This window comes from Gracilinanus agilis, chromosome 1 (genome assembly GCF_016433145.1).
Source record: "Gracilinanus agilis isolate LMUSP501 chromosome 1, AgileGrace, whole genome shotgun sequence".
In the NCBI taxonomy this organism is placed as follows: Eukaryota; Metazoa; Chordata; class Mammalia; order Didelphimorphia; family Didelphidae; genus Gracilinanus; species Gracilinanus agilis.
Window position 1 is genome coordinate 343,459,962 of NC_058130.1, and position 13,462 is coordinate 343,473,423.

General features: G+C 32.7%; 1 protein-coding gene across 2 annotated transcripts in view; it reads right to left on the reverse strand.

Annotated features, from left to right (window-relative positions):
- AP3B1 (adaptor related protein complex 3 subunit beta 1) overlaps positions 1-13,462 on the reverse strand; it is a 370,907-nt gene that overhangs the window by 101,660 nt on the left and 255,785 nt on the right. For both annotated transcript variants that reach the window (XM_044663208.1, XM_044663200.1), the window contains exons 18-20: positions 6,068-6,173; positions 5,553-5,706; positions 2,995-3,136 (exon numbers count right to left, since the gene is read on the reverse strand). In XM_044663208.1, coding sequence (XP_044519143.1) covers positions 2,995-3,136; positions 5,553-5,706; positions 6,068-6,173 — 402 coding nt within the window. The remainder of the gene's footprint in view (positions 1-2,994; positions 3,137-5,552; positions 5,707-6,067; positions 6,174-13,462) is intronic.

Genomic DNA, 13,462 nt, shown 5'->3' on the forward strand with positions numbered 1-13,462 from the left:
TCTTTGCAATTCCCAATTATCATCTCTCACCTAGACTATGGCAATGGCCTCCTAACTTGTTTCCCTATCTAAAAAGCTCTTCCCTTTCTGCATAGCTATCAAAATTATTTTCCTAAAGCACAGATCTCACCATGTCACTATTCTGCTCTATAAATTTCAGGGTCTTCCTACTGCCTCAAGGACAAAAATATAGACTCCTATGACATTTAAAGCCCTTTATTACCTGGTTACATACTTCCTTCCTAATCTCAGCACATATATATCATTCTCCTTCCTGAATTCTAAAGTTCAGATAAACCTGGCCATCTTACTGTTTCTCATCTGTAATACTACATCACTCATTTCTATGCATTTTCTCTGGCTGTCTTTCTTGGACTATAATCCTGGTTTATCTCCACCTTATTTCCTTTAAGATTCAGCTGCAAGTACCTTTTTGACAAGAAGCTGTTCTTGATCTCCCCAGTGCTCTCTCCTAAAATTATCTAGTTTTGTATATATTCTTTATATAATTGTATATGTCACATTAAGACCCCTATATAGAATGTAAGTTCCTTAAGGGCAGGGGCTTTTCCCCCTCCCCTTTTTACCTCAAGTCAGTGAGTCGATTATCATTTATTATGTGTCTATTATATGCCAGGCACTGTGCTAAGTGCTGGTGATAAAAAAGGATGTCCTAACCTCCCAGATCTTATAGTCTAAAAGGGGAGACAATAAACAAATATAAACAAACAAGATATATACAGTATAAGTAAGAAATAATTTTAAAAGTAAAGGCACTAGAATTAAGATGGGCTGGGAAAGGTTTCCTGAACTGTATCTATGCCTATATCTAATTTTGATCTATTTTTATATTATATTTCATTTAATCCTCACAACATTGTAAGATGGGTATGGGTAATATCACTATAGGAAACTATTTTACATAGCCAGAAGATCACACCTCCTAACTGAAGAGGACTCAATTGAATTAAGGATTTTTAAATACATCTATGGAGTGACTCAAACTTTTAGAAGTGCTCTAAGGTCTCATTCTCATGCTTATTTCCCCTGAATCTACAATCTCAGAGGTAAATAAAATATGAAGCTTGGAGAAAAAAGGATTTGGGGAACTAGAAAATTATAAGTATATAAATTTTCTATATTTTTTCATACTAAAATTAAGTGTCAAATAAGATGAAATATCAAACTTCTGCCTTAAGTATAAATACTGAATGACTCTTGATAATAACAAATTTACCCTATTTGACAAATAACCAAATAAATTTTTCTAAAGACAAAATTTGTAAAAATGATTTACATAAGATACTCCAAATCCCTCTGAGAGAAAATACCAAACATTAGTAACTTCTCCAAAGACAGAATAGATGAGTGAGAGGGAAGAGGGATCAGGGAATGAAGAAATTACACTTAGTGAGCTTTTAAAAGGAGTTTTTATCTAGTTAAAAAGGACAAAAACGATGTTTATTAAAAGAGAATCTAAATCTTTTAAAATAGTAATTGTTATAATGGGAACTCAGTGGGCCTTAATCTTTATAACTCTTGCTCAATAATTTTTTTTTATTGTGAGATGCAAAAAGATAAAGGATGAATGCAGCATACAAATTTTCTCTGTATCCTTTCACCTATCAAATTACCTTTACAAACTTCTTTGCCAAAGAAGAAACAAATTATACATTATATAGTTATGCACAATAAAGAGCACATCTTTTCATTTTAATCTCCCTATACTTTCTCCTCATCTTCATCAATCAAGATAATACAGTTTGGATATCAAGTATTAACAGATAACTTGTATATGGTAAAGCACCACAATGTTAATACAAGAGATGAATCTAATGTCATATCAACTATAGGAAAATTTCATATACTAGAAAATATATACCTACTGTCAACAAAACCATTTAGCAAAAACTCAGTTAAGATATATGCATTGACTATTTTGTTACTATTTTCAGCTCATCATTTCCCAAAAAATGATCTCTTACTTGAACTGAGTAGTATTTAATGCAAACTGGAATATTTGCAATAATTTTTAAACTTTTTTTTCTTGCAATTTGGTATGATGAGTTAGCATACCAAAAAAATTCCAAGTGAATGAAATAAGCTAAATGAAAAAAGTTGGAGCAAGCTGAAACTAAGACAAATAGTCTTTTAACTAAATTTTCAATTTTTTGAGTAATGCAAGTTATTTAGCAGCATTTGAAGACTAGTATTACTGATATTATCTCTGCACAGCAAAAAGCAAGACAGTGAAGGAAGAGAGAATTTTTCTTGTATGTGAAAATTTTATATTGATACTTAGTTTTCTAGTTTAACATCTGTATCTGATTAGAAGATATTTTAATACTTTTACAAATGAGATATTCAAAACATTTCTATAAAAATTTGATAAAAATATTTTTTCCTACTTTTCCTATTCAATATTTCAATCCATATATCCCTCAATACCTTGTCAATAGTAAGACCATAAAATTATCACCAGTAAGCACTATCTTCAAAAGTTCAGAGGGGGGAGGTTGAGATGAACCAAAAAAAAAAAAAAAAAACCAGACATAAGTAGAGCTTTTCCTCCACCCGAATTTGATGACCAAGAATTTAGCATAAAAAGTAGCAAGGCAAAATAGACAGAGATGGCATTGAAGATAGAAAGAACTGGATTCAAGAACCTTCGCCAGATATTGGCTATGAGACCCTGAGAAAGTGCCATTGTGCACTGGTACAGTTTCTTCCATTTCAAGGTCATTACTATCAATGAACTCAAAGACAAGTTACAGATATAATTGTGCTTTTCTGACATTAAATGTAGTTTACTTCAATATAATGTGAGGTCCTATGGTACATAAAATCTCAGACAAAAAAGTTAAGTAGAATTTTTCTCCTTGAATTTTAAAGTTTTCCAATAATTTTAAATGCATTGATTTCTAAGAAAAATAAACAAATGGATTAGTAAGAAAATTCATATCCCCAAATAAATCTATTCCACAAAAATCTCACCTGACTCATTCTTTTGGATTCATAGTCACTTTCTGTGTCTGATTCAGAGTCTGAAGAACTTTCCTCTATTGAACTAGATTCAGAATCAGAAGCATCAGATGATTTCAGTTTGGAGTTTGTCTTCTCATCAGCCTCAGAATCACTGTAAGACAATGAGTGACATCAATTTGTTGTTGAAATTAAACAGGTTTGTAAAATGCTCCTAATGAACACCTGGATTATCTGTTCTGTGAATTCACTATGAATACAAATTTAAAAGAACCTTAACTAAAAATCAGTGTCATAACTTGTACCCTATAGTATTTGAAAACATATTTCAAGGTTGTTCAAAAGTTCAGAACATATTAATGGATGATAATATAGATGACATCATCTATCACTGTGAAATCACTATCCATAAACTCATCAATTACATTAAAACTCACATACACTTCAAACAGGATAGCTAGAAAAGGTCATAAAATAACACTAAACAATGTCATCAATAACAGTGTAAAAATAATTAATGACCGTTGAAACTAAATTTACTGAGTTTACTAGAAAAATGCATTTACTTATATCTGTAATAACTTTAAATATTTAGGTTTTGATTTTGAAATGGTAAATCTAAAAAATTAGTCTGTGTTTAAATTTAAGTATTTCATGCATAAATATACATGTATATAGATGTATATACATTTGCTTATGTGTGATTTTAATGAAATTCTTAAATGAGAAAACATAATATATGTGCCTAGATCTTGGCCCAACAAGATACTGATTTTACATCTACCTCAGACTGTTAGTAATTAAAAAAAGATAACTAGATATAAATTCCTCAATCAGCAATGTTTATGCCAAAGTATTTGATCCTGAGGTCTAAAAAAGGCAGATGAAGAGGCAATCACAAGCCCTTAGTGTATTTTGTCTCCTTGCCAGACACAAATGATTTAAAACTTATTAATATTGTTATTTCTTGCAAGAAGGAGAAAGAAAACTTTAAAAACTACAGAAAATGCATGAAAACAAAGTTGGAAAGGAAATCATTCATTTCTTACAACTGACTTCTGTGGAGCAGATATAGTAATTTTTTTCTTAAAAAGAACCATGATATAATCATAGAGAATGTACAACCTATAAATGAAGGCTGAAATATACACATATATGTATATTTTGAACAAAGAAAGAAAATCAGAATTCCTTATGTTTTGGGGTACATTTAAAAAAAACAATAATTAAAAAATTCTTATTTACATGCTTATCACTTTCTTGTAAGAGAAACCATTTTTTCAGATTGAAACATACCTAGAGAGAATAGGTTATTTTTGTGGAAAATACTTTGTACACATTTATAAATTTTCAAGAAATATTGAGTATTTGAAAATTCTATAGTGCTGTTAAAGTATAAGCAAATGCTACAATGAGAAATAGTACATAAAACAATTTTTACACCTGAAATATATTACTAGCCAAAGAGAAAAATTCCTGTTGAGGGAAAGCAATTATGAAGTGAATATTACTTCTTTGTTTCAACAAGTGAATACTTTTGAATATATTTAACTTCTAGTTTTAGGATAAGACTTTCAAGATTAAAGTAGTATTTTATTATGCATCACTCAATTTTGATGGGTAATTATTGTTTACCTTACTGCTTAGAGTTTCAGATGTTAATCTAATGAAAAGAATTTACTGGTAACTAGCTTTTTAACTTTGCAATGATGAAAAGCCTGTATTAATTTAACCTACAGATTTCATTTGTTCTGAACAGGAAAAACAATATAAATCACTTTTAAAATCATTAAATCCTGACTTAAATTAATAAAGTCATAATTAGGGCATTATGCTGTGTTTGTTATGGAAGTGGCAGGGCGAGCTGCTTTAATTACTGTCTGTAATAAAAGGAGCAGAGTGCGTACTGCGCCCCAATCAGCGCTGTCAGCCACGACTGAGCTGAGCTGCAAACTCATCAAGTGAGCTGGCAGCAGAGGAAAGGGTGATCATGTCTGCAGAGGCCACTTGCTGACAGCAATGGAGGAAACAGATTCATACAATCCAAGGGATTAGCCCCAATTACTCAAAATTTTAATGATACTTTAATACATGATAATGTTGTTGATAATGGGCAATCCTAAAAAGCGCTAACACTTAAATATCTTCTGACCGTCTCCCTTCACAGCCCTTGACTCTAATATTTGGATCATAATCTTTTTAATATAACATTATTTAGAAAAATCAATTGTCTTAGTTATATAATGGCAAAGTGTTGAAGGATTTAATTTTAGCCCTCAGCAAAACTGCGGCAAAAGGTAATTAAGTGTTTCACACCTACTGCTTGATCACTTAACTCAGCCTCCCAAGGTTATACTGATTTTCCAAATGCAACCCCCAAGATTTGCTCAAGTTAAAAATGAAATCTAAGCATTACAGCTGCTAAATATGGCCCACTACTATCTTACATTAATTCACACAAATGCAATAACCACATTACTTTATTTTCTAAATTATGGGGAAATATTAATCTGAGAAGAATACCAAGACAAATGTTGGTTTTCAAAACGTATGACATATTGTATATTTACCTTTCTTCTGTTGTTTTAGATTTGCACTTGGCTAATTGATTTTTGTTGTCTAATTCTGATTCACTGTCACTCTCATCAGAAGAGTATTCACTACTCTCATCACTACTGGCTTCTTCATTTTCTTCATCATCACTTTCACTTCCAGTCTCACTATCTGAAAAAAATTAAAAACATCATTCCTTTTCTGTATCCTTCATTTTAAAGGAGAGGAAGTAGTGGTCTGGATTTTTAGAGGCCAGGTGAAAAAAACATAATCCCAACAGGTCCTACATTGAGGTGGAGAAGCATAGTGGCAGAAACCTGTGCATCCCCTGCCTGGAGATGAAGTTTAGAAAGTTTAGAAAGGCACATCATCATATGTGTAATGCCTGAGGTGGACTGTTTTTGGTTTGGGTTTTGGTTCCATCAACTCATGAAAGCATCTATTTCTTTGAAGACAAGAACAAGAGTTCTCGCTATTCTAAGGGTCGATGCTGTAGAATGAACATTAGAGGATGACAAATAACAACCCATACCACTGTCGCTGCTATCATCAGAAGCATCCTCTTCAGATTCTGAATAAAACTCTTCATCAGGTTTAATTTTCTTTGCTTTTCCAGATACTGATGTCCATTCCTTTGCCTGCAAAAAAAAAAAAATGTAAATAGTAATCTTCCTTTACCTGGGTGGGGTACTTCTGGCAAATGCCTCCATTCAGAATACAGCTATGAACATGGAAACTATTGAAAAGGGCTTCTATATGGATTTAACAGATGCCACCAAAGCCCATGAACATGAAAATCCCTGTCTACCCCTAAAGCAGATGGTCTCTAATTTGGTAAGTTTGTTTTATACTCTACACAATTCTAACAAGTTTAGTTACTCAAGGCAGATTAGAAGCTGTTAAAAGGTATGAATATTGACAGCAGGGAGAAATGGTCACTGGCAGAGGAGGGAAATAAAGGCCATTTTAAAAAAGCTGTCGATATACAACAATCTAGGGTTATTAAATGTGGCAGCGAGCAGTCCTACATAGCCTAATACAAAGTGATATACAAAGTACAATAATGACAACCTTGACTTGTTGAAAAAAAAACACCAACCATATAAACAAAAATTACTCCTTGCATATTTTATTTTAAAAAGTACCTACGAAGCAGTCATGTGGTACAACTGTTAGAGCACCAGTTGGGAATCAGGAAGATCTGAGTTCAATACTTATCTGTCTCAGTTTCTTCTCAACTATAAAATGGAAATAATAATGATAATAATAATCACACCTATTTCCCAGGTTTGACATGAAGATAAAATGAAATGTTTAGTGCTTAGTAAAAGTAAAGTGTTTGGCCCATAGTAGTTGCTTAATAAATTAAAATTATCCCTTGCATATTTTATTTTAAAAAGTACCTACGAAGCAGTCATGTGGTACAACTATTAGAGCACCAGTTGGGAATCAGGAAGATCTGAGTTCAAATCCAGCTCCAGACACTTCCTCTGTCTATGACCCAAATTTGAAGCCAAGTCCTCCCAACTCTGTGTCTGCCCTATCTACTAGGCTACCTAGCTGTCTCTATTTTGTCTTTAACGATTTTACTGAAAATACAATTAGGAATTGGATATTGGGGGGAGGAGGGAAACATTCCCTGAGTAGACAGAGCTGAGAGAAATACAGAGACAAAAAGAAACAGATGGAAAGAGACAGAAAATTAGAGATTAGATACTTTTATATGACTTCTTAGGGCAGAAAAGTAGCATTTTAAACCTATCTAGGCAACAAGTCAGTAGTTTGATAAAGGAGGCAAACAGGAATTTTTAATATTAATTCAGTTCACTACCCTACCTCTACTGCAAGTGAAGGCAAAAATGTGAATATTTTATAAAAGACCCAAACCATAAATACAGAAAATTTTTCTCCTTTCTAGGATTTTCCCATAGAGCCACCAAAGGCTATATAGATTGAATCATCTCAGACTCCTACCCAATAAGGTACCTTTCAAAATCCCATCTCCTTCAAAATCAGTTTGAATGCCACCATCCATAGGAGACCTTTCCATTCTCTGTCTTTCCCCTCAAATGACAAATCTGTTTTGCAATTATATGGCTATCTCCTCTGTCTGCTAAACTGTAACTTACTTAAGGACAGGAAATGTTCGTCCTTATTCCTATAATCTAGCACTAGCACACTGCTTGGTACAAAATACTTGGTGACTGATTGATTGACTGATTGATTCTTCTAAGGCCATTTGCTCTAAAGGAATTTATATCCTGTGGTCTCTGAATTAAAAAAAAAAATTGATCACTATATTTCAATAAGCTTGGTTTCCTTTGTAATTCTGTGTATTTTATTTTACACATTTAAAAACATTCTGAGAAGAGGTTCACAGATTTCACTAGATTACCAAAGAAGTCCATAACATGATAAGGTGAAGAACTCCTGCTCTATGTTGTCTAGAATATATTTAACTTTAATGTATTGCTTCCTGTATACTTAATCTTGTGCAAAACTGCAATTGTTTTGGTCATTTAGTATTGTTTTCTATGTAATTGTGAGGGCATAGATCACCCTTAAATTACAACTCTGTCTTAAAAACTATTTAGTTTTAGCCTGACATCAGGAAGATATGTTCAAAACCAGCCTCAATAAGCATTAACTGAGTAATCCTGGGCAAGTCACTTCACCCTGTTTGCCTCAGTTTCCTCATCTGTAGAATGAGTTGCAGAAGGAAACAATAAACAACTCCAGTAATTTGCCAAGAAAATTTCAAATGGGGCCATGAAGATTTGGACACAATCAAAATGACTGTGTAGCAGCAGTGGCAGCAACAACAATAACACCACTACCACAAGAATAATTATGTAATGTATACTTATGCAGTATTAATATAATCCAACATAATAACATCTTTTTTGTTCATCAGTGCTCTCTTTTTTGTAAACACGTGAAATGTTTCCATATTAAAAAAATAATTATAGCAGTTGTCTATAAAGTGGTTCACAATAAAATTTAATCCTAAAATAATTTATTTTTACAGGAAATAAAAATGACATGTTTCTGAAACGTAAAGAACATTCCCCATGAGGATTTTTGAGAAAAAGTAGTACAGTGAGTAAAATGCTTGATTCCTCTATCTCAAGATGGCTATTATATCAAATTGAGTTCATAGTTTATATATGTAAAGCATTTTGAAAAACTTAAATATCTATAAAAGTACTATTATTTTTATTGTTATTATTTACTGGTACAAAAGTCTACCAACAGGAACTGCAAGCTATTGTCCTCAAGGAAGAACATTTCATTATTATATCTTGGGTCCTGAGCTGAGGACTTGAGGATTCTAAAAATAAGTTACAAGAATTTTAGATGCCTCCAGAAATATAATATAAAAATGGCTTGATCGTCTCTTGCTCTTTTTGTGTATTTCTAAGGGATTGGGAAAAGGAGAGCAATTCAGAAAGACTCTTTATTTGGATGTTAAAAGAAAAAAGTGATATCACGATGATTAGGTACTTTAACAAAGAGACATAGGTGTGACCTCGAAGTTAAAAGAAAGGCAGGCTAAGAGTAACTAAAAAAAGAAAAATCCAATCAAAATCAACCAAAAGAAATTTTTGGGTTATTTAAAACCTACTCTGGCATCACAACATAAATTGCATCTATGATGTCCAAAAACGATGCATGATTTAAAGCTTCTGTTATTCCCCCAGGTGATTAGATTTTGTTCCTATTTTTAAAACAAAATACTAGTTAACATAAATCCAGTTCATTTGAAACTCGTTTTCCTTACTAACATCCATTTCACATTAATAATGTTTTACACTATTAGGTCAATTAACATTATTATAATGCAAAGACTCTTGATTTTTGTCATACTAATGCTCCTTGAGGAAAAAAAAAGGATCAAAAAATAGCTCAATAAGAGGTTTCTGAATCTATAAATAATAAATGATACCAACTTTCAACATTTCTAGTTTATTATTTGCACAAAGTTCACTAATTTGATTTGTTATTGGAGGGGATAAAGAGGGATGGAGGTAGGAAGAAATGTCAGATTTTCATGAATGCTACAGCTGCATATTGATACATACGCAGACATGCGTCATACACATGTACCTACAAGGATGCATATATATATATATATATATGTACATATATATATATACACACACACACGTATGAATGCATTTTTTATTTTTATCTTTAAATTTGTATTTAATACTACAATTTTACAAGAAGTCTGAGATTAGCAAGACAAATAATTAAATGGCACCGAATTCTACATCAAGTGATATGAAATTTTGCAAAGAAAGTTTCAGATTTTTGTCATGCTCTAGAGACTACATTCTACTTTGAGAATAGTTTTTACCATTGACATATACTCTTGAGTACTTCAAATGTCAATCAAAAGTCATCACTGATGAATCATAGAAGAATAGTTCAATTAAAAAAAGGATAATTATGGCAATTTGGTTTTACTGGTCAGATGAGATAACAATGGAAGAAAAAAACATTGAGGTACAGACATAAGGCAAGATGAAGTGAGAGAATTCACAACAAAAATGTAAAAAAATAAACAAAAACCAATGATGTTACCAAACAAAATTTGAAGCAAGTTAGCATTGTTATTGATCATTACCAGGATATTGTTACCACTTAGGTCCAGCTGAGTAGCATAGTGGATGGAGCAAGAGGCCTAGAGTCAAGAAGACCTGAGTCCAAATGTGATCTCAGACACTTCCTAGCTGTGAGATCCTGGACAAGTCATTTAACTTCAGTTGAAATTCAGTTTCCTCAACTATAAAATGGGGATAATAATAATATCTATACCTTCAGATTGTTGTAAGGGCCAAATGAAATAATAATTGTAAACTGCTTAGCACAATGCCTGACACATAAGAAGTGCTATTTAAGTGTTAACTATTATTATTAACATTATATACCATACTGCCAAGACAATTTAGGAGCAAATGATTAAGAATAAACGTATTCCTGGCTAAGTTAGAGCCAAAAATAGCTTGGAGTGGTGGTTAAATAAGTCAGTCTTGGAGTCATAAAGTCTTAGGTTCAAATTATCCTCCAGACATCTACTAGCTCTGGGTAAGTTCTTATCTTTGGGCCTGAAGCAACTTTTAGCAACTCTTTAACTCTTGAGAGCCATTTCCCATAAACAGTGGTGTTTCCTTCAGAAGTTCCCTAAATTAGTAACATTACATGATTTTAAAGATCAGAGTTGTATGTAGGAGCAGTATCAGAATATCACATCTGTAACAGGGGAAAGATTACCAATATACTTCATGTGAAAAGGATGACAGAGAGAGCCCTTGTCTCTGCCTTCTGATATCTGGGCAGTGTTAAAAAAGAGTTAATATTCTTTAAAAAATTAATAGTATATGGGTTTGAGGTAGAATAGAACAACTCTGTTGCAGGAAGTAATGGTCATTTGATAGCTGTTAACTGATCCAAAACTATAATTTCCCAATTATGTTAACTTATTCTTTAAACAGAAAATTATTTTGGAGTCAGGAATTTTTCCTTATAACTATAAATGACTTTTGCAGGACTGCACAGTTAGTAAGTATCTGAAGCAGGATTTTAATAATGACTTTCTGGCTCTGCACTCTATTCATTGATTCACCTAGCTGACAAAAGATGAAATTAATGTTGATGCATCTTTGAGAAGAGAGGCAAACTAAAGCTAATACACTGTTGCTGGAGTTGAGAACTCTGACTATTCTGGAAAACAATTTGGAATTATGTAAAAATAAATTCATTAAACTCTTCACATCCTTTAACTGAAAGGATAAAGAATCTGTTAAATGCTGTGTGCCAGGCATACACAATAAGAATATCAAAGATAGAAAAGCCCTAAATTTGGCAAAATATTTATATGAATACCTTCTGGGGTGACAAAAACAATAAAAACAACGCTGAAAATGAGTGCCTCTCAACTGAGGAATAACTAAATTGACTGTGTTTTGTGAATGAAATTGATTATTATTTCTTCATAAGAGATGGTGAGTATGAGGGATTTGGCAGAAAAAAGTAAGAACTGGTGCAGAGTCAAATAAGCACGATAGGAAGACAGTAAATGTAACTAGAAGAATGCACACATTAAGCCAAATATGGAGTAACAATAGTGACTAATCTTGACAAAAATAAGAGATGATGAAGCTCCTTCCTCTTTCCAGGGAAGATTTGGTAAATGACAGTAGAGGATGATACATCATTGGTTGGTTTTGTTGAACTATTTTTGTTTGGGTGATGGTGGTAGAGATAATTTCCAGAAATTACCGTAATATAAAAAGGCTGGACCTAGAAAACTTTGTTTTTTAAGTTTATTTTAAAATATAGCTCTTGATGCACATTTAGATCAATATGCGGTTTGGAACTTTCTCTAAACAAGCACACACATACACATACTCACAAGTACTAAGCAGCAGCTGCCTTTGAATATCTACTCTTATGCCTTCTGATTTCCCTTTATGAGTAAATGTTAGATCAGGGGTCAGCAACGTATGGCTCTGGAGCCATATCTGGCTCCACCTCCCTACCGGCCAGTCCCGGCAGAGCCCCAGGATGTGCCCCAGGGGGCCCTTCAGCCCATGCCCCATATTCCAGCACCTTCTGCCTCCATCCTCCTCCTTCCACAGGAGTTTATGGCTCTCACGGCCAAAAAGGTTGCTGACCATTGTGTTAGATGCTAATTGTATAGGATGATTTTACATCAGAGGAAACAAATTTCAAAGACTCTAAAATGCATGCCTCCAATATATAAAATTCTGTCGTGCTTGTGGCAATAAATACAGGCCTTTTCTTTATTTATTCTCATTGACACAGAGTTTGGAAAAGAGGGTTTCATGGCTGAAAACTCACATTCCCAGTAGGAATGGTCTACTACCAGAGGTCCAGTTTCTAAAGGACAATGTGTTTTCTTAGACATTCAAATGTTATTTAGTTTTAAAAAGCTTCTCTATTCTACCTACTGTACCTACAGCCAAAAAGTTTGTTGTGAATTCACTGGAGGGAAGCCATATGAATCAAAGCAAAATATGAGACAACACCACAGAAGGACAGGAGCCATTACTTCAGACCTGAGAGATTTGAGTTCTGAAAACCTTTCCTAGTGGTGAAGAGTTCCAACTGTTTTGGGGAAATAAATGATAGAGAAAATAAATATAAGTAAATATTTACAAAATATATTCTTAAACTAAATATCCTTCCCTTACTAGCAATATTTCTTCTATATTGTCTGAGAAAAGTGAGAAATTAGGAGCAGATTAATATAGGCTTTCTGAATCCTGAGCCTCAGGAATGGAATACAGAAACTATTTTTTTCTCTGAATCAGTACCCACTTAAAAAATTTACTAGCTATATGTAATTAATTTCTAGTAATAGCTAGAGAGTCTGTTTTCTCTGTTTCCTGCAAGGAGGTATTATTATTGAGTTAGGACATCAATCATTTGACCTTATTAAAGGTCAAATGTGTGCATTTGTTTTTGCTTTTAGGGAAAAAAGGCAAGGATTTGTACAGAAGGTCTTATAAAAACAAATTGCATGATGTAAAAGCAACATAAAAGCACATTAATAAATTGACATTGTGTCCTCTAAGGACATCAGTATATAATATTATCTTTGTACATATTTGGGTTTCATCAGGAACATTCTATTATGTGAAATCATCAGTTTATTAGGTACAAGAAAAACTAGAAAAGGGCTATATAAATTTTTATTGGAAGGGCACAGGACAAAATTTAGAAAAATGTTGACCTGAAGCTTACAAAACAAAGGAAAAACATCATTTCAATGAATGTGAACACCACAGAAACTAAATTTACACAGCTAAATATGCTTTTAAAGGTACACCCATTATCAAGGTCATTTTTTTAACTTTATATTTAAGTAGTATTATACATATATATATATATATATATA